At 40.4% G+C, this 21,896-nt stretch overlaps 1 protein-coding gene and 3 non-coding genes across 11 annotated transcripts in view; 3 read left to right on the top strand and 1 right to left on the bottom strand.

Moving 5' to 3' along the window:
* Positions 1–15,360, bottom strand: part of LOC139628665 (ATP-dependent 6-phosphofructokinase, platelet type-like) — a 30,586-nt gene extending 15,226 nt beyond the window's left edge. For 2 of the 8 annotated variants that reach the window (XM_071490578.1, XM_071490576.1), the window contains exons 1-12: positions 15,098–15,332; positions 10,365–10,438; positions 8,272–8,349; positions 7,645–7,834; positions 7,378–7,543; positions 7,229–7,273; positions 6,883–6,991; positions 3,297–3,392; positions 2,691–2,783; positions 2,381–2,506; positions 1,531–1,595; positions 1,097–1,166 (exon numbers count right to left, since the gene is read on the bottom strand). In XM_071490578.1, coding sequence (XP_071346679.1) covers positions 1,097–1,166; positions 1,531–1,595; positions 2,381–2,506; positions 2,691–2,783; positions 3,297–3,392; positions 6,883–6,991; positions 7,229–7,273; positions 7,378–7,543; positions 7,645–7,834; positions 8,272–8,349; positions 10,365–10,438; positions 15,098–15,206 — 1,221 coding nt within the window. In that variant the 5' untranslated portion in view covers positions 15,207–15,332. Of the gene's footprint in view, positions 1–824; positions 861–1,096; positions 1,167–1,530; positions 1,596–2,380; positions 2,507–2,690; positions 2,784–3,296; positions 3,393–4,642; positions 4,739–6,882; positions 6,992–7,228; positions 7,274–7,377; positions 7,544–7,644; positions 7,835–8,271; positions 8,350–10,364; positions 10,439–15,097 lie in introns of all 8 variants that reach the window. The other 6 variants (XM_071490572.1, XM_071490571.1, XM_071490570.1 and 3 more) reach the window with 6 other exon arrangements.
* Positions 5,048–5,139, top strand: trnar-ucu (transfer RNA arginine (anticodon UCU)). The gene is given in 2 exon segments: positions 5,048–5,084; positions 5,104–5,139. It is a non-coding gene; the product is annotated as a tRNA-Arg (tRNA).
* trnar-ucu (transfer RNA arginine (anticodon UCU)) lies at positions 5,474–5,565 on the top strand. Its single transcript is given in 2 exon segments — positions 5,474–5,510; positions 5,530–5,565. It is a non-coding gene; the product is annotated as a tRNA-Arg (tRNA).
* Positions 5,886–5,977, top strand: trnar-ucu (transfer RNA arginine (anticodon UCU)). Its single transcript is given in 2 exon segments — positions 5,886–5,922; positions 5,942–5,977. It is a non-coding gene; the product is annotated as a tRNA-Arg (tRNA).
* Positions 15,361–21,896: the final 6,536 nt, after the last annotated feature.

Genomic DNA, 21,896 nt, shown 5'->3' with positions numbered 1-21,896 from the left:
AATGTATCCAGAATTATTAAAAAACATTTCTGGAGAAAGGGCTCATTATACTGAAAGTTTCCAAAATCAGCCAGGAACCATCTAATTCAGTGACTGATGTCCACACATTAAAATCACTATGACATGTTTTTTTCCCTAACAATAACACCATTAGTCTCTGCTGCAGCTTCACAGTGAGTTTACAACTCAATCCAAAGTTATATATGAACTGAGACAGTTTGACTCCTCAGTAAATCATATTAAAACCTTCCCAAACCTGCACCAGCTGTCATTTCTGCAGCCACAGTCAGAGAATGGAGCCTGCCCAGTTTGAGTGATGAACAAGCACAGAGACTTTCAGCCACGGTCTCTGCAGTGAACTGTAAGGAGGCTACTTCAGATTCTTTTGAAGCAGATCACATGAGAAGCTGTGATTGTCCTTGACAGCGGGGCTGCTGGGAGGCCGTCACCGCAGCACCGATGCACCTCCCTGCACGTCTACGCGTCTACTCCTAAGCAGAGCCAAGCGATGACAGACAGGAGGACAGATAATGAGCACTGACTCTGTCATTTTGTGGCACTGTGTTACAGTATTAACAGACCGGAGCTCTAAATGTGGTCTCTGTAAAATAAGAAAGTTCTTGTAGAAAGTTAGTCCCAGAAAAACTAAAACCCTCTCATATTTTTAATTACATTTCACCAGAGCATGGGGGATGTTAGAAGCCAAAGTGATTGAGTAGAAGGCATAACACAAAGGTCTGAAGGTCACTAAACTAGTCAGTAAAAGGCTGGTCTGCTCTGTGGACTACGCCTGCAGAAGCTTCAGAAGCTGCAGCCTCACATACATCAAACTGCTCTTCATCCCCCGCCTCCTCCTCTCCCTCAGGACAGAGACAGTCAAAAAAAACAAAAAACAACAGACTTGGTTAGTGTCACAAAAGGACTATAGCACCCACAATGCACCTGCCCAAGAAGTACCTTATACGCTAATGTACAAATCTCAGAGCCGCTGGTGGAAAGACACATTAGAAGAATTAAAGTTGTTAAATAATACTGATTGCATATAATCTTTTTTTTTTTTTTTTTTTAATTATCATTTGATGGTGCAGATACTTACATTGGGAAGTTCAGAGTCTGCTTTCCGGTAGGAGAGGAGTCTGTAGGTGCTCAGATTGTTTTCAAAGCTCCTGCAAATGACAAAGGTAAAAAATAAAAAAACCCACACAAAGTTAACCAGTGTCCACACTGACTGTCAGCTCTGCTGCTGTACAGAAAGACTTTAGAGTTAATCAACTAATCAATGAAAACACAGTTAAACTGGGGCACGCTGCCAACAGACAAGAGGACAAGTGCTGTCTGGAATCTGTGTGCAAACGGCAAAAAGCGGCTATTTCTGTGTTGGCAGCTCTCTGTTGTTACCATTTAAGCTTTTTATGTGTTGCATCTACCCTTTAGACTTGTTTGTGCACAAGCGAACCCAATTTTAATCACACATTTCAGAAATCTAACATAACTGATAATATTAGAGCAGCAGAATGAATACAATAATACCTCCCACGCAGCCTGACTGCCTCCTCAAATTTCTTCTCATCCATGGCCTTCTGCACTTCCTGGGTCTGATGACAAACATAAAAGATACATGTTAAAATCACACGAGTTCATTTTGCCCTCCTGTCACAGGCCTGTGTGTCTGGTGACCTGGATGTCTCGCAGGTGAATGGTGGGTGTGGTTATGCTGAAGTCGGAGCACCTGGTCCCAGTTACCACCTTCCTCAGTCTTCTCAGACTCTTTATCCTTTTGATCTCCAACGTCCATTTTTACACTTCACTCCTCACACTCTAATCTCTGCCCTGCAATGTGTTATATATTAAAAAATAAAATTCGAAAAGTTTAGAAATTAAGCTTAATGACAGATGTCAAGAGTGAATGCTAAACCTTGAATGTCCGTTTGATGTACACTACTGTCCTACAATGCAATGCTCAAAGGAAAAGGAGGGGCTGCTCATAGCTAAAAAAAACTAAACCACCTGTGGACAATAGTTATTATTAGTTTGTCATATTAAAGCTTGGATTTATTTAAACGTCTGTAAGGTGAGACATATACAGTACAGTATCTCCTCCATGTCTATTACTGTTCAGGGTTGGGCGTTTGATTCCCACTGATGCAAAAAAAAAAAACATATGCACTGTAACACAAGAGGATTCTTTGTTATAATGTCACATGTTCAAAACATTCATTTTGAACAATTTAACTACCTTTGCACCTAAAACTGGAAAAGCTTAAGACTAATCTGTAGTGGAACAATGTCATTTTCAAGGCTCAGTACCTGGTCCCTGAGTGACCTCTGTCTCTTCAACACACACACACACACACACACACACATACACACACACTCTTACCATCTGAACACACTCCATAAGTGGCAGTCGAACCGCCTGGTTGCCAACCAGAGACACGACACAGGCCGGGGTGTTTGCAGACGCCTCCAACAACGCCAGCACTGCCTCCACGCCCATACGGCTGGCCTGCAGGGGTCGAGGGACATTTGAATATTCTCACACAATATGACCACATGGTCATAGGTAAAGACTGAGGAGTTGAGAAGCTGAATGTCTGCAGTGTCAGTAAGAATCGAAAAATCCCACACCTGGAACAAGTTTTGATATTTCATCATTTCTGATCAGTGAGGTTAGTGATATTGTGACTTACCAGGATCCTGTCAAAGGCGGAGGGGGTCCCACCTCTCTGCACATGGCCCAAGATGGTGACCCTGGTGTCAAAACCCAGGCAGCGGACTACCAGCTGGGTACGGACAGAGGAAAAATTGCTTACTATTGGAATTTCATATAATAATGCCTTGTAAAATAACACAACTCGGCCACAACACAGTATCTTAATAAAATGCAGAAATGAAAGGGACCACACAAGTGTCAAGCATGAAAAAACAGAAGGAGAAATCATGCAAAACATCTCCTGTCATGTTAATGAGTGCCACATAATGTGCATGCAGAAGTGAAACAGAGGTTAAAAACTAAGGGTGTATATGGACATGGGATGAGAATGGATTAAAATTTAATTTTAAAAAAATATATAAAATATTTAAAAGCATGGAGGGTATATGGAAAGGGAGTGAGTACTCTAGTACAGAAATATAAAGAAAGAACTTACATGAAATATGCAGAAAATGTGAAAAATCAACAAAACACTGACACATAGGATGTAAAAGTTCCCACAGTGAAGGAAAAAAAAAAAACCATGCTTCTGAAGAAGAGTTTGAGGGTCGGTGACATAGCCAGGCTTCTCCTCCGTACTTACATCCTTGATATAATCAGGAGTTATAGCCTTGTTGTGGCAATCTATGGCACCCTCGGCTACAATAATAATGTTCAGCCTTTTCTTATCAGCACGGTTCTAGAGGGATATAAAGAAGCAGAAGCATTTAAAAACATGACAGAAAACCTTTTGCATTCCCAAAAGCTGGATCTGGTGATGGAGGACAATCTCCGAAGAACGACTACTGAAGAACAACCAGATATTTTGATATTTAGTTGACTGTTTTTCTTCAGCAGACACTTGCCACACTGAGGGAGAAGTTTCATATTCGAAGCTAGCTGCTCTGTTTTCAAGGAGTCGTGCTAACAATGCAGAGAACCTGAGCAACTTGATGAAAATGACAACCAACAGCACAACTTTAAAACAAATACTGGTGCGCATTTTCTCTCAGGCAGGATATCTGAGAGAAAGTTTAGACACCTGTGGACTTAAGCTGTTGAGTTTAACGGCAGCATTTCTCACCAAAATGTATAAATCCTTGAGGCCTTAGTAACATTTCCTTCCACATAAAACACTGAGAAAACACTTTTCTTTTTACTTTTTGAGACTCTCCTGTTACAATCATGAACTTCCTGTTTGTTAGCTAGCAATCTTCTTCTTTGCCTTTTTTTCAGCACATGGCTAATTTACCCATTACTGCCACCAACTGTCGATCAGTGGAACTGTGGGTAACCGAGGGGCCTCTTTGACTGATTGATTGAGGTAAATGCCCTTTTATTTGCCAAAACTCAGAGGGATTTGATGTCTAGACTTGCAGCTAGTAACTGATAAGATGTTTCCAGATGAGCTAAGACTTCCTTTAGACGTTTGCTAATTTTGATTTACCTGCCTAACTACCTACACATTAGGTCTTCATTTTCTCTTGACAAGTCAAAAATGGACATAATTCAATATAAACAGCTTGAAAGTGTGATCATTTAGCTGGAAGTGGTACCTGTCAAGTATCTTCATACACCACAAGTTTTACAGTATATTGAAGGTGTCAAGATTATGTCTCTTTTCTAATAAAGAAACCACAGACACCAAGACATCACGTTTATTGCTGATGTTTTAGATTGGTGGATTATTTTCTGCTGTGACCTGATGTTTGTCTGTCCATCTGAGAAATATACTGTACATAACTAATAACATTTATACCATTATTTACAAGTCAATTCATTTAATGAAACTTTCTCTCAGAATGTGGCAGGTGTCCTCAAAACAGACTAAATCACAGAGGCATTTAGCTAACCATGTGTCTGACTGTTTGTTCAAACACACTGATATCCACCAGCCGGTCCAGCTTCTGGTTTCCCCTCTGCGTCAGTCTGAGACTGAGCTCTACTCACATCCTTCACAAAATCAGAGGTAATGTGTTGTCCTTGTCTGTCAATGGCTCCTTCAGCAACTATGATAATATTCAACCTGGAACCCCGAGATCGGCTCTGGATGATAACAAACACTGTTATCAACATCAAATGTATCAGATTATGCAAATGTATATTATTAATAGCTAATTTTAGTATAATGTACTGGCATCGCTCTAAGGAGTCACATTTTTCAGCACTTGTAGCAAAGACAATGTGAAATACTGAGCGACTAGCTGAACTATTGTTCTAGTTTACTATAAATATAGAGTTGTAAATTTTTATCTAATGGCATTGTCTTACGAGTGTCTATGAGAAAAGTTGAGTTAAACAGCCCACTGATGTAGAAGTTGAGTCTTTCTCTGATGATACATTCACTGTATGTCAGGCTCTGTGGCGCAATGGATAGCGCATTGGACTTCTAGTCAAACATTAGAGATGTCATTCAAAGGTTGTGGGTTCGAGTCCCACCAGAGTCGGGTGTTTTACACGCAAACAAATCTGTGACTCCTGGTTTGCATGGAACTTATAAGCTGCCACTAAACACTTCAACAACTTCCTTGAAATGTGATCCTTTCCATCCATTGGGGTCATGTTAAAAATATCCCTCTGTGTGACTCCTCCTATACATGAGTTTTCTTTAAAAACAAGATCCTGCAAGCTCCGCTGACACACACGTCAATCTCCAACCTGACATTTGATTAGATGGTGTCTTAGATGGGGTTTTGTTTACGGTCTGTGTTGAGTTGAACCAGCTAAGTGTTTCTGAAAGGGACAAGTGAGTGGTTTCTGATAGATGTCAACTATAGAACAGGCTCTGTGGCGCAATGGATAGCGCATTGGACTTCTAGTCAAATATTAGAGATGTCATTCAAAGGTTGTGGGTTCGAGTCCCACCAGAGTCGGGAGTTTTACATGGAGCACATGGTTACAGACAAATTTGTGTTCCTGTTTCAGATGGATCTTTGTTCCAAACAAGCTGTTACTGCTCACTTCAACCACTGATGTGGTGTTCAAAGATTCTAAGGTTGCGGGTTCAAGTCACTGCTTCACACACCAAGCCTTCATTACCAACAAGGTGCTTTAGCTCCTGGTGTGCGATTCATGTTGCTACCTGAAATTTGATCAATGTTACTTTGTGATGAACAACAAAGTGATGTGGTATTTAGCTGTTTCTGAAAGGTAAGAGTGAGCTTGTTTGCTGATAGATGCCAATTCATTAACAGGCTCTGTGGCGCAATGGATAGCGCATTGGACTTCTAGTCAAACATTAGAGATGTCATTCAAAGGTTGTGGGTTCGAGTCCCACCAGAGTCAGGTGTTTTACAGACAAATCTGTCTTGTGGGGTTTGTAAAAGTTTGTAAAAACAACCCACTGATGTGGTGTTTACAACTTCTAAGGTTGTGGGTTCAAGTCACTGCTTCACACACAAATTTTCATTACCAACATGAATTAACATCAGCTCCTGATGTTAATTTAACGTTCACACTTGAAATCTGAATAGCAGCACTTTGTGATGAACAACCTACTGATGTTATGGTTTCTTGCTGGGAGCAGGTGGTGATGATTGTTGCTTGACAAGAGCTTTGGTGTTTACAAGACAAGAGGTTACAATATGCCCTCTGAGCAGTGTCACGTCTCCAGGGCAGATTGGAGGCTTCAGTGAGTCACTTTTGGAAAGCGATGAGATGAGACGGGCTGGGGCTGGCTGACTAATAAGTAAACAGCTGTTTATGCTAACAATGGCTATGTAGCAAGAGCAAAACTTATAAATAGCTCCTCTAACTGTTTCTGAAAGCAACATTATAGACAGGCTCTGTGGTGCAATGGATAGTGCATTCTAGTCCAACATTAAATATGTAATTCAAAGGTTGCTGGTTCAAATGAGTTTTACAGGGAGTCTTACTCCTGCTTTACATGGATCTTTGTTCCAAACTAACTGCTACTGCAAACGTCAACCTCTTTACAAGAGCAACTGAAATTCACAACTTCAAAGGTTGTGCTTCACACACACATCTTCGTTACCAGCAATATCTTTTAGCGCGTATTAAATGTTCCTCGGAATGCACTAAAATGCAGAAGACACAAAATTTATTTGCTATTTTTAAAACAGCAACAACTAAAATAACAGCTGGGTTAAACAGTGTATTGCTAATGTATTGCTGTGTATGTGTGTGTTTGTGTGTGTTTGTGTGTGTGTGTATTTGTGTGTGTGTGTTACCTCAGACAGTTTCTGACACATGTTATCCTCCCAGCCATCTTCAGGGGGCATTTCAGGGATAAAGACCCAATCTGCTCCACAGGCCAGGGCACTGACCAGAGCCAGGTATCTGCACACACACACACACACAGATAACAGATACTTGTTGTAAGACATTTCTACACAGCAGACAATTCCCAAAAACACAAAATAATGAACCTCATTTATCAATATAAGATATTTAAACATTTTTTCTGAACCATCACTTATTCAAATCCTCTTTCCAAAAGAGTACGATTCAGTTCAGTTACATGTTGTCTGCATTTATTTTTGTGTTGTGGTGGACTTTCTAACACAAAATGCCTACCCGCAGTGTCTGCCCATGACCTCCAGAACAAACGTCCTCTGGTGGCTGGAAAACAACAAGAAAAAGAACTTATGAGTGAAACCCAGCGGGCTAATGACCGCATCTTCTCACATATCGACTCGTCTCTTCTCTTCTCAGGATTTTCTCACCTCTGGGCGGTGGTCATGATGGCGTCCACCACCTCAATGATCCGATGCAGGGCCGAGTCTGTGCCGATGGTCATGTCGGTGCCACAGAAGTCGTTGTCGATGGAGCCGACCATGCCGACAATGTGGAGCTCCGAGTTAGTGCGGGCTGCCTCCTCATCGATCAGACCTGAACAACACAACAGAGGGAGCGTTACATTTGATTCATACCTGTAAAGGTAGAGTGATATCATGTGTAACATCATCACATGTCCTGCAGTGAGCGACCACCTTGCTGTTGCAGCTCTTCCAACAGGCTGCTCCACTCCTCTCTGAACAGGTTGGCTCCGGTCAAGCTGCCGTCTCCGCCAATCACACACAGGTTGGTGATGCTGTGCTGCACAAGGTTGTGTGCAGCCTTCAGGCGGCCCTCGTGGGTTCTAAACTCTTTACAGCGGGCGCTGCCGATGACTGTACCACCCTGAGGAAGACACACATTATAATCTGAAATCACACTGTTCTCTTTAAAGTGCTCGTCTGCTGGCTCTATTATGCTGTTGTGAAAAAAACGTCCTCATTTTTAAAACCCGCATATGCTTTATAATGTTGTTTTTAACTTTGCTGATCTACAAGATAAATCTTTCTTTATACTTGAACTGAATCTAATCCACTTTAGAAAATGAAAGTCTGATTATGGCAAACAGTTAAAAGGTCTAATTCAATCACAGCTGAGATAATGGCTTTGTCGCTGAGTCACTTTCACTGATCACAGCTCTCCACCAACTCAGCTGATATTCCACTGAGCTGGGGTCAGATATTTTAATGCTTTATTTAATGTTTCCAGAAGAGAAGGAGAAACACTGCTGTTTTTATTTCAGCCTGATGCAGCTACAGTAAGCAGCAGAAAACTGTGCTCACCACTTGCAACATGCTGGAGACACTTTCCCACGTCGCCTCCTTGATGTTGTCTCCACCGTCCACCATCCCCTGGTAACCCTGAGAGGAAAAACAAATATGATCATTCACAACACAACAAAACTCATACACACGATTTGATTCTACCTATGAACCTCTGTTGCAGGTCAAACCCCTTCTCTGCCCCCCTATCTGCCTCTGTACTGATGACAATCAAATAAAGGCAAAAATGCTCTAAGTTAATGTTCTGTTATTCAGCTAATAGATAAATGCTTTCAGCACTAAATATGTTTGAAAAACATATAATAAAACTAATTAAGAACATAGATACAATCTTTTGGCACTGATAGTTATGCTCATTCGGCTCCACTGCTTCTATAGTCACTGTGTTGTGTGTGCTGAGCGAAGCTGCAAGCCAAAATACAGGCATCATGACACTCAGGTGTCATTACTCACAGCCCAGTGGTTATTCAAGGCTGATGGAGCCAGGGAAGGATGAAATCTGCCCCTGGTAATCCAATTATCTCCACAGACACCAGATCGTCTCTACCCCAACCCCCACCCCACCCCCCTGACACTGCCATCAGTGGCAACAGTCCATCCACATGGCTCATATATTCTTACACATTTAATATCCAAGAAGTCACAGGTATCTAGATAGATTTTTTTTTGCTTTTAAATCACTATGATTTATCATCCTGTAGCTTAAAAAAAACTAAAATACACTGTGAGCTTCTGAAATTTGGTTTAGACCTTATCAAATGAAGAAAATGCTCAAATATAAAAGAGGTCCCTCAAGAGATAGGAAGCTAAAACAAAGTATATAGCACAACTATAGTATACTGTATATTACTGATCTGTTTGTTACCAAACTCAACACACTGAACTACATGACTGTGTATGAGCTGGCACGATCTAAAATATATGCATTTAAAAGTCACAATAATCAAGTCAGTGTTGACCATCATGAGCTCTGTGTTATATGTCATAACACAGTCTCCATATGAAGGCAAATATTTGCCTTTCTACCAGTGGGTTATAAATAAACACAGACCCTATAGGGAGGTTAAAGTGTTTCAGCAATGAGCAGGAAGTATAATTTCCCTCTGGGGACAATGACAATGAAACATGACAGGGGGACAGCACAAGAGTTAGAAACAACACAAGGGAAGATCTATAAAGATAAAGGTAAATAAAGCTATTACCTTCACTGGATTGTAAAGGACAGTCCAGACTTCTGTTTCCAAGTGTCAAATTACTTTGGCATGAATCACAGTTACATATATTTTTACTGAGACAAGCCCATTTTACCATTTTACAGTATGAAGGACAGAAGCTTTTCAGATTGAGCCACCGCAAATCTTCACATAATTGAATTTAAACGTGATGAATAAATTATGCTGGAACAAACACTGTCACTAACCATGTATAACAGCACTAATATATTTAAAAACCAAATAATTTCTCATCTATTTTCAATGAAATAATAGCTATAATAATAACACCTCATGTGAAGAAAAAACACCTCATGTGAAGAAAGAAAACTGCAGCTACGTTGTCTGGGTTGTGTGGTGCACAGTGAAACATTTTCCTTCCTCCTGGCAGGAATATCATGATTACTTCTCTGTGACAGGTACATTTTTACCTCCTCCTCACATCTGTGAAACCCTGTGCACAGCCTGTGTGCTGAAGAAGGGAAAAAGTGTGAATCACACAATTACACGTTTCATGAGCTGCTTGTGAACCAATCAGATTTTAATCTTAACTAATGCAGAACGTTTTTGGTTTAAAGAAATCCAAATTTCATGCTTATAGATTTTTGAATCCGAATTTAAGATCAATTTAAACACAGGTGCTCAGATTTTAAACGCCTTTCATTTAGATTATTTTTTTCCAGACGTTCTGTGATTTTCAAAAAGAAGAAAAAGACTCTGTCGCCAAATGCAGTGGTTGAATCCTGCTGACCGCTCTCAAAGACAATCACAGCCAAAAAAGAAGACACGTCAGTTCTAATTTAGCTCATCGTCAAGAGTGATAGAAACTGCAGACTCCCCCAGAGGCCACGTCTGGAGCCTGAGTCATGAGTCACGTCTCACCTCGTGGATGAAGTAGACCTTCGCTCCCACGTAGATGCCCATTCGGACAACCGCCCTGACGGCTCCATTCATGCCTGGAAAAGGACAGACAGGAGTCAGTGGTTGTCACGGTGACACTCTTGTATCCATTATGATATCCCAACAGACTAGACTTTAAATACAGTGACTGACAACAGTTTGATGTTTCTGGAGGTCGTGGTGCACAGATGTTACACATCTACAACCAAACTGCTGTGAAACAAACTCAGGTCATTGTTTTTCTATCGTACATTTCCATCACTAATTTCTCACTGAACTGAAAAAACTGTCACCGAATGCAAGCATCAAACCATTTTTCAATATCATGGAAAGGTTGGTCAAGCTTCCTGCTTCCACTCGGCCTTTAAATAAAAAATAAAATACATAAATTAAAAACAGACCGAGGGATAAAAAAAAAAACAAGAAACATAACAGCATAAACTGAGATGCAGAAGCCAGACAGATCAGCAGACAACAGCAGAGGTAAAGAGGTCAAAAGAGAGAGAGGCAGAGAGAGGAGATGGAGCGAGAGTCCCCCCGAGGATCTTGTGCCAAAACACAAAAGCGTCTGCCGGAGCACTTAGTGAAATGAGAAACAGGAAGGACTGATCAATCAATACATTGATTGTACAGGTTTATACAAGGAGGCCGAGGCTAGTGCCATCAGTGTGATTTAAAATAAATACTGGACATACAACTGGCTGAGTGAGGGCTGAGTCGTGTTTATGCAGATTGAGAGCTGTGATAAAATTATGATTCTAATACAGATATTAAGCAGGGATCTCAATAATGATAAAAAAAAACTACAAATGAGAATTACAGCTGCAACTAATGATCATTTTCAGAATCTCTTCATATATTTTTTAAATAAAAGAAAAATCATGAAATAACCAAAAGAAAAAGCCCATGACTAAGGTGGGGTTATCAAATGGCTTGTTTTGCTAAAAAGTGACACATATGTCTGTGTGAATTATCCTCTGTGGGGGCATGAGTGTAGTGAAGCACTGAGCACAGCAGGAACAAGCTGCCCCTCACAGCCAACATGACTGTCTCCCAGCCAAACGTCCTCCCACACCACATGCAGTAAACAACCCGCCTCATTCACTGGGCCTTGTGTGCAGAATGTGTACGGGATGTGACTACTCCCTGGACGACAATGTCACACTTTAGGCTCTGTTTGTTTCCTAAAGCCCAATGTGAAAACTTTAAATTCCTTGTTTTGTCCAACAAACAGACCAAAACCAAAGATATTCGGTTAACAGTTAAATAAAAATGCTCACAAATGAGAAGCAGGAACTAAGGTTTTTTTTTTTGTTTGTTTGTTTTCTTTTTCCTGAAAAATTATTTAAAGGTGCCACATTCACTCTGCCACTGGACATGGTTTCTTGCCAAGAGAGGGTGATGGTGGTGGAAATGGCCGCTTGCCAAGAGCTTCATCTGTCATTGTGTTTACAAGACAAGAGGTTAGAGCACGTCCTCTGATCAGCGTTACTTCCTCATCCTCTCATGTTGGACTGAGGCAGGCTGGACATTACAGCCACTCACTATCACAAAGTAGGACGGGGCTAGCTGGTTAGCATGCTAACTTCAGTAGACGAAAAGAAGTAATAGAAATAGAAGCAAGACAAGAGAGTTACTTTCCACCTCTGGGGACAGCTCTTAGTGAGTACAGGAATGATGTTTGATGCTTAAGTCAACATTTCCTCTAGACTGATACGTAAGCAGCTTTTTAATGCTAACGTTTGCTATTTAGCAATAGCAAAAACTTACATATAGCACCTTTAAATTATTACATGATCATCTAAGTAGTTGTCTAACTGTTACAACTTTAAACTAAACTATCACATCAATTTACAGGAGTATGGATTTCTGTTATTTTCGACAAGAAACTGCCACCAAGTAGATTTAAAGAGATATTTTCACCATCAATAAATAGTGTAAGATCTCCGTTAAAATAATAAAATATAAGTGTCACTTTTAATAACGGTGTTCCTTTTAATCTTGAGATGTTTTTGTATTTATGTTTCTTTAGTAATAAAGTCTATTTTCTCTATTGCATGAAAGAACAAAATGAATAAAACATTTCCAGAACTTTTGCTGCTCTCAAAGCAGCAGTTATTACATTATAATGCAGGATAGATGCACGAAGGGGGAGCTGCCCTTGACAGAAGGAACACAGTATGAAAGCCTAGATGTGGTTTCAGGCTGTGTTGTGTGCTAACTGAGTGTGATGGGATGAGCCGATGTTGCTTAGAGACCAGGACAGTGCTGATTGGTCGAAGAGGATCTATGGAAAAATGTGAAATGAGTATGAATTGGACAATGTGTTTAATGAGGTTTAGAAAAATGAGCACAGCAATTGGAGATGAGGGGAGGTCATGGGATGACAGGTTTGTGTGTGTGTGTGTGTTTGTGTGTGTGTGTGTGTGTGTGTGTCCTGTTTCAGCTGAGCTCCTGGAATAACTTGCACTCAGCACAACTCACCAAAGGCTGTGAGAATTTCCCTGCGGCCGGCTGCAATGACTAAACATCTCCAGTGTGTATGTGTGTGTGTGTGTGTGTGTGTGTCCTCCCCAGAGTGGTAGGAAAATTTTCCTTGATAATAATTTTTCTTCTCAGAGAAAGGTTAAGGCTGCTGCTTGCGTGGTCACAGAAAATCCTGCTAAGCTTGCTGAAAATGAAGAGGGCTGGAAATGCTTTTGAAAAACTATTAATTTGTAATCCCAGTTTCAGGAGGAAATGTTTTCACCAAGCTTTCTCGATTTCACAAGATATTTTTGGCAAATATGGCAAATTTAGCCTTATAAAGCTTTCATAGACCATCTAAGAGGCACACTGACCTCTGACCCCTCTGTGAGCAAAGTCTCTTTTGTATCACATACCAGAAATGAATGCATGAAACCTGTGGCTGCTCCTTATCTTAACTGGCAAAATGGACACGGAGAACATCTGTTAATTAGTATAATGATCCTTAAGCACACGGCTGTAGCTCTAGATGAGGAGTGTTGTTTTTTTAAACCAAACAAATGAAAAATTATTAGTGTGACCTACAGTATGTAAGAATCTAAACCTGCAGCCAGTTTTTATGAATGAGTGGAAATTAGGACACTGGGAGTCTGTGCGTCACTTCCACACTGGCAGCACCTACACTACACAAGGTGTAGCTTCAGTTACATCTCAGATGTTGTCAGGTGGAAAATGCGCTGTTACACACTGTTACTACAAAGGCTGACTCTAACATCCAGTGTGATGCGCTGCAGAGGAGACTGAGAGACAACATATCACTGCACTTCAGCAACATCCTATAGGCGCACAGTGTTATGTAACAGCATGTAAGTCAACTCCAGCTATGGTTAACCCACTGCACTATATGTACAGCTGGCAGAGCACGATAAAGGTAAACCAGAGAGGGACAGTTGATTACACTGTATGTGACTTGAAAAATACATGTGCGGTAATATTATATGAATGTTACCTGTTAATGCTGTAATTAACATTATTGTTATAATTATTGAAATAATATGCTACTGGCCATAATAAATGATAAAAACCTGACTTCTAAATGATGAAATTACAGTTCATTTGCAATCATGTCTACATCCCTTTTTCACCACATCCCTGTATACACGCTGCTCCTCACGTAGGCGACACAAACCGGATGAAATAAGCGGCTCACACAGACACAGCCAGCCAACGGAGCCCGCCTTCAAAATAAAAGCGCAGCAGCTCAAACTAGCGCGTACAACATTTATTGTGAAAGGCTCTATCAGAAATGAGGTATTCTACTCTGTCGAGCTGGACCATGGTCCACTCACGACTCATCCTCCGTGATGCAAGACACACATTTCTACACATCCAGTGTGATTTACAGCCACAGGAAGTTACAGTGATCACTACTATTAGTCAGGATTTTAAGATTATTACTGGTCCAAAGAAATACATTAACTTTTAGTGAGGAACTTCTAGTGAGTAGGAACTAGAACTAATATCATCATGGATCAGACAAACTCTACATCAAAATGCTAAAGGCAAAATAAGCAAACCTAAGCAGGGAGATTTTAAGTCTAATTAAACAGACCACAGCAGAGTCAGTGCGTGAGAAAGATGCTCCTAATAAAACTACTACAGAAATTTATTGATGATTTCATTTAGGTTCTTGATTAAATTATAACCTGTGCCGTGGGAGCTGTGGACGCGCACAGGGACGCAGATGCATGCACAAACACGCACAATCCTGCGCCATCTATGCTTTGCAGTCAACCAAGCCCATACAGATACAACGGTGGAGAATGACTGGATGATAAGGAAAGAAACATCTTGTGTAAGAGGAGATGAATTCTGAATTATTTAATTACCACTTGTTGATACTGGTGCAGCTTTCAAAATTACCCAGAAGCACCTAACCTGGACTCCTGTTTATCAGGCCTGGATTATTATCAGTATCAGTTTGTTATGATACTAAATGTGACAGATCTGTGATGCGTGATAAATACCACAGCATCCATGCACAAATGTGGAGACAGGAGTGTGTTGCATAACCGCATTTCAGATTCATTAAACACCTTATAAATAATCAGATAGATTCCAAGGTGGCAACATGAGAGGAAAACAAATAAACAGTGGAAATACTCCACTTTTTTTTTTTTTTTTTATCAATGATGCGGTGAAACATAAAGGACAAGACCGCAGCCATGCATCCATTATCGGACAATTACCTTGCGCATCTCCTCCGCTGGTCAGCACCGCGATGGATTTACCAGCGCCGGACAGATTCTCGAAAAACTTCCGGGTGTCTTGTCGCTTCGGTGCCGCCGCGCCAGCCATCTCTGTCCCGGGTCAAGGTCGCCTGCCCAAAAAAATAAAAAATAAAAATCAAATGTACAGATTCAACGAGCTGTCATGCGGTGGGGAGTAATACTGAGGGTATCAGAGAGGAGGAGAGGTGGTGTAGTAAGACCGCAGTGGTCACCGCCCTCCTCCTTCACACACACACCCCCTCACCGAAGATCCTGGATTAAGGAGATGACCCACTCCCCGCGAAACCCCTGTGAATTATACAGCACATCATTATACCAACAAAGAAAGTATGTGCGCAAATATCGCTGTGATTCCCCGCAGTGTCAATTTATCTTACCATTTAAAAATATATATATATATATATATAATCTGGATGTTGAAACAGGGAAAGTTTCTGAAGGGTTTCTGAAGAGCGGGGTTGAAGCTCAGAGTGGGCCGCTCACCGCCGCCATCTTGACGGTGCCCGACTCCACCTAGCTCCCGGCTGGTCTGAAAACGGGCAAAAAAGTGGGGCGTGTGTGGAGGCCAGACATCGGTGAACACCGGTACGATAACCGGTAACCGATAACCACAAACTCCAGCTAGCATAGTTAGCACTGCGGAGTATCTGGGCGTCTTGTCGGAAGGCTAACCCAATGCTAATTAATTTGCGGGCTAATTGGCTAGTTAACAAGCTAAGCTAACAAACCAGGTACAGTGAGCGCTGAATTAGTGCTAATTAGAGCCAACATATGAATAAAATAATCATAGTATTTCACTCACCCCCCAAAAAAACAGGAGCACATAGTTCTTTACTTTCAATTAGCCGCACAGAAAGCCACGTTATTGTCTGATATTTGCATGGAAAACTCTCCAAAAGGCCTCAACACCATAAACACAGCCAAGAGGATGTTGTGTTCACTGACCCAGAGCAGTGAACATGTCAGCAGACAGACAGACAGACAGACAGATAGACAGACAGATAGACAGATAGACAGACAGATAGTCAGACAGACAGACAGATAGACAGACAGATAGACAGATAGACAGACAGATAGTCAGACAGTCAGACAGATAGACAGACAGATAGTCAGATAGACAGATAGATAGATAGACAGATAGACAGACAGTCAGATAGACAGACAGACAGATAGTCAGACAGTCAGATAGACAGACAGACAGTCAGACAGACAGATAGATAGACAGACAGACAGATAGACAGACAGTCAGATAGACAGACAGACAGATAGTCAGACAGTCAGATAGACAGACAGACAGTCAGACAGACAGATAGATAGATAGACAGACAGACAGATAGACAGTCAGACAGATAGACAGACAGTCAGACAGATAGATAGACAGACAGATAGTCAGACAGACAGTCAGACAGACAGATATAGTCAGACAGACAGACAGCTAGACAGTCAGACAGACAGTCAGACAGACAGATATAGTCAGACAGACAGACAGACAGCTAGACAGTCAGACAGACAGTCAGACAGATAGTCAGACAGTCAGATAGATAGACAGACAGTCAGATAGACAGACAGACAGATAGATAGACAGATAGACAGACAGATAGATAGACAGACAGATAGTCAGACAGACAGTCAGACAGACAGATAGATAGATAGACAGATAGTCAGACAGACAGACAGTCAGACAGACAGATAGATAGATAGACAGATAGACAGACAGATAGATAGACAGACAGATAGTCAGACAGACAGACAGTCAGACAGACAGATAGTCAGACAGATAGACAGACAGTCAGACAGACAGACAGATAGATAGATAGACAGATAGATAGATAGACAGATAGACAGACAGACAGATAGTCAGACAGTCAGATAGACAGACAGACAGACAGTCAGACAGACAGATAGATAGATAGACAGATAGTCAGACAGACAGACAGTCAGACAGATAGATAGATAGACAGATAGACAGACAGTCAGATAGACAGACAGACAGATAGTCAGACAGTCAGATAGACAGACAGACAGACAGTCAGACAGACAGATAGATAGATAGACAGATAGTCAGACAGTCAGATAGACAGACAGACAGACAGTCAGACAGACAGATAGATAGATAGACAGATAGACAGACAGACAGATAGATAGATAGACAGACAGATAGTCAGACAGACAGATAGATAGTCAGACAGACAGTCAGACAGATAGACAGTCAGACAGACAGATAGATAGTCAGTCAGACAGTCAGACAGACAGCTAGATAGTCAGACAGACAGACAGTCAGACAGACAGATAGATAGTCAGTCAGACAGACAGTCAGACAGATAGATAGTCAGTCAGACAGACAGACAGACAGATAAACAGACAGACAGATAGTCAGTCAGACAGACAGTCAGACAGACAGATAGACAGTCAGACAGATAGACAGTCAGACAGACAGATAATCAGACAGACAGTCAGACAGACAGACAGATAGTCAGACAGATAGACAGACAGATAGATAGTCAGTCAGTCAGACAGACAGACAGACAGTCAGATAGACAGACAGATAGACAGTCAGACAGACAGATAATCAGACAGACAGTCAGACAGACAGTCAGACAGATAGACAGACAGATAGATAGTCAGTCAGTCAGACAGACAGACAGACAGTCAGACAGACAGATAAACAGACAGACAGTCAGACAGACAGACAGTCAGTCACAGAGCAGCTAACCAACTGTGAGGTTCCCACCTGTCACTCAAAGCTGCCACACCCTCATTTATGTATGTAATGTGAAGTCTTGATAAAATGTTGTCAGGTTGTCAGGTAAAAGTCGGTGTGGTGGTGGGAAGGGAAGACCAAGACTGATGCTATAATAGCACGCTGTTATTTCTGCTGGAAAGTTGGACATTTTAACACGGGACCCTCCAGCCACTGATGAACTTTTGGAGCTAGCCTCATGTGGTCGTTAGAGGAACTGCAGCCTCTGTCACTTCAACGTTACTTCATTGTTTCAGCTTCCGCTCATGCTCAGTTGTTTCGATAACTTTTTAAAAGAAGAAATAACACAATAATCTCCTTTTTATAAATGAACACACTGTTCCTGAGGAGACGCCTTCTCCTGCTTGTGGTAGCTAGCTGGCATAATGATGATGCAAATATAGGATGATGCCACATTGAATTTCCCCAAAAGATTCATAAATACACAAATGTGTGATTTATTTTTGTAAAATTACTGTGATTTCTCTGTGCCATTATCCTGTAATTTCCACTTGTGACTACAGAGGCCACCGTTCAGCCAAAGTCACATCTCACTGTAACTCATAGTGACAGTTTTTACATGAATTAGCCGCTGAACTTATATTTCATGTTGCAGTTTTGAACAATGTTGAATTCTACTTGTGAAGATTTTCTTGAGCTATGCATGCATTTTAGAAATAGAAGACAGTAATAAAAACAAAATGTTCAACCGTCTGTTGAATACAGAGGTTTCAGCACAAATTACATTCAAGGATATAATAGAAGTGCAGGGTATTAATTATTCATATGAGTTATTTGGAAGAACTAACCATTGCAAATTACTAAATTATATTTGTAAAAGAAAAGAAACTTTGGGTCAATAAATGGTCATTGATGTGCTTCAAAGGTTGTAACAATTTAATTTAAACCTAAGTGAAATTTAATGATGTTTAGGATTTAGCCATCTGATTAATTTAAAAGTCCTCTATTCTTAAACTTTAAGGATAGAGAATATCTGTAATTTTAGGGCGGGTTTTATTCTTTTTGCATCCAGCTCCCAGTTATGGTCTGGGAATAAAATCAGAGTGACACGTCTTTAATTTTTCCACCAGTCTTTGGCTCTCACCAGGCGAGCTTGGATGCCAAGAGCCAGAGTCAGAGAGCCAATGGCGCAGTATTTTTCTGACTGACAGCTGAATCCACCAATGGGCGTCCAGATCGAGTACTGGGGAAACACACAGCAACCAATTACATCTGAAACTATGGTCTTTCAGTCAGGAAATAATACACTTAGAATAACAATTCATGAGTTTCTTTGCAATACAAACACTAAGAAGTGAGTGTTGTAACAGCATGAAAAGTTGACATAATACAACACAAAGAGATTAGATTATTGGATGAAGTTATGTAATTGTAGCAACAATGAGCTGAATAAAGAACCAGAAATCTCAGTCACATATTGAATACCTCTATGGGGATTCATAACATCTCTGTGGTCCTGAGTCATTTTTTTATTCCCATGTGTTTCAGATTTTTACATGATGCTAACACCTCTAACAAAATGATTTCAGTATTGTTTTGACTTTACAAGTTGAACAGCATGTATGACCTTTCCTAAAGTTCATGACCTTGAGCAATTGTTTGCATGCTGCCAGCTTTATCTCCATGTCTATATCTGCTCTAGCACTGCATGAGATCTCAGTTTAGTAACAGTTGGTATATTTCATAATACATTCACGACAAAAAGGGTTTATTTGAGAGTAAGTTAGAGCATGTCTCCACTGGCAGACAGTGGCATTGTTGTGTGATTAGATTTGAAGGGCCATTCAGAGGACATCAGGTACTGGACCAGTTCCAGGTTTCCGTCTGTAGAATACAGAAGAGCCTACAGAGCAAAGCGAGGCCTATGTGGTAAATCCTCATGACTTAAGACATTTTTGCTGTTCCTCACTTCTTCAAATGAGAGATCGGGAATTAAAATAAGGAACCACTTTAACGCCACATGAATCTGGGTGTGTCATAAACTGTTGCAATGGCTGGACAGTTTCTTATTTAACATCCAGGATCCCAAAAATATCAAATATGTGAGGATGAATAACCGTGAAATGTGTTTAAAATGGTGGAAACAATGTTTAAGATTTTCCTCAGTTAATGAAATGGAACAACTATGACATATTGGATATGATTATGTGTAACAGCTTCAATGAAACACTGGAACAAGTAAATACATAATATACTGCATATTGTATATGACAATGTTATACACTGTCATGTTTTGTAAACAACTGTACATTTTTTTAATATATACATTTACCCTAAATTCATAAATTCCTAATTCACTAATCTTTGGAAAATTTGCGATCTTCACTGCAATTTAAAATAAAGCTAGAGTCAGTGATCAATGAGGAGAGGAAAGAGAGAGTTTATATTAAAGGTGTAAAGAAAGGTTCTGATCAAGGTTATGGGATCAGGAGTCAGGACATTGGTTTTTATTATTAATAAGAGCTTCAGTGAGTTAATAATAGTATATTATGAACATTTATGCATATAATAAACTGTATATGTGCATAACTGAACTCAAGCAACAGGTGTGGCAGCAGGTAAAAGAACACACACACACACCAGGAGTGTGTGCCACAAAATAAACTGAGTACCGCTTACATGCTGACTGCAAGTGGTGGAGCATGACACATGAGACAGGAAGCGAACCATGGCTTTAGGATTGTGCTGCAGGAGCATTCAGGAAGAACAATTCATTCAACACTGCACAACAGCAAGGTTATTCAAAATTCCTGGATAATGTTGCCTCCCGCTGGTGACAAGTGAGTATTTCACTCACAGGGTGGAGTCTGTGTAAGGTCTGCGGTACAATGTCATTCATGTAGAGTTTACATGGAAATAAAAGCAGCTATGATGCAAGACGTGACATCCCAGGCGAGGAAATGAAAAGACAGAAGCAGTCCCGCTCAATAAAAATAATTTATTTACAGTGGCATGAATCATAAATTAACGAGTAGCATTGGCAAAAGCAACATTAGAGTCGACAGCTTGCATAAAGTGGTGTGAACGTCCGGACTTTTGCATAATAAAACACTCACACTCATAAACTGTACTGGACTGTGTCACTGCTGAGATATTTAATATGAACATCACAGCAGAGAGGATCATTAAAAAAAAAAATCTCTTGAACTGCAAACAGTGATCTTTGAACACCTACACTCTCCTTCAGCTTTGACCTATTGCTCAGAAAAACCACTGACCTGGGAAACACTTCAATCAAACTGGCTTTACGTACAGTACAACTGACAGCTGATCAGCGGGGAAGCCAGAAGAAAACATTTTACAGTGGCCCTCATTCTGTTGTATTTAACCCTTTAATATATTCTAAAAAGGGGCAATAAGTACATTTTCTAAAACTTCATAGCAGAAAAGAAAGAGAAAATCAATTTCTCTACATGTACTCTGATTATTTTATCAGTTTTATCAGGTTTCTCACAGTTTCAAACTTAAATCAGACCTGCGCCAGATGTTTTACTAAAGCAAATGAGAAAGCATTTTCACTCTTCCAGTGTTTAGCCAGGCATATCAGATCAGCACTAGATGATTAATCTAACGCCTTCTGGCCCTGATACAGTTTTATTGCAACTATATTTTAAAAAATAATACAATGAAGGATTTTAATTTGCTGCCTATACACACTGTTATTTTATGAAGGCCAGCACAGCTTGTGCAAAATTAAAGACACAATGTCAAAGTTTTAAAAGTCACTCAGACAAATTGGAAGTAAACAGGAAATAAAACTTAATCAAGTGTTGAGAGTTGAGAAATTACTGTATATTCAATGTTAGATTTTACATGGCTATAATATTGAACATTTGAGAAATTTTATTTTCTTTTGTTAAATTTAAATTGGTGAAATGCATGATAATATTTATCACTACAGATAACTGATATCAATGTGAAACCATTGCAGAGAAGTTTAACTTTCCCCCAGTGGTTTTATCATTTCTAAATTTCTCCAATATGGGACTTTATAAC

Source organism: Trachinotus anak, unplaced genomic scaffold, assembly GCF_046630095.1.
Source record: "Trachinotus anak isolate AG129_WGS33_773 ecotype Australia unplaced genomic scaffold, CSIRO_AGI_Tana_v1 ptg000012l, whole genome shotgun sequence".
Classification (NCBI taxonomy): Eukaryota; Metazoa; Chordata; class Actinopteri; order Carangiformes; family Carangidae; genus Trachinotus; species Trachinotus anak.
The sequence above is the reverse complement of the archived record's forward strand: the minus strand, read 5'-3'. Positions and strand labels throughout refer to the sequence as shown.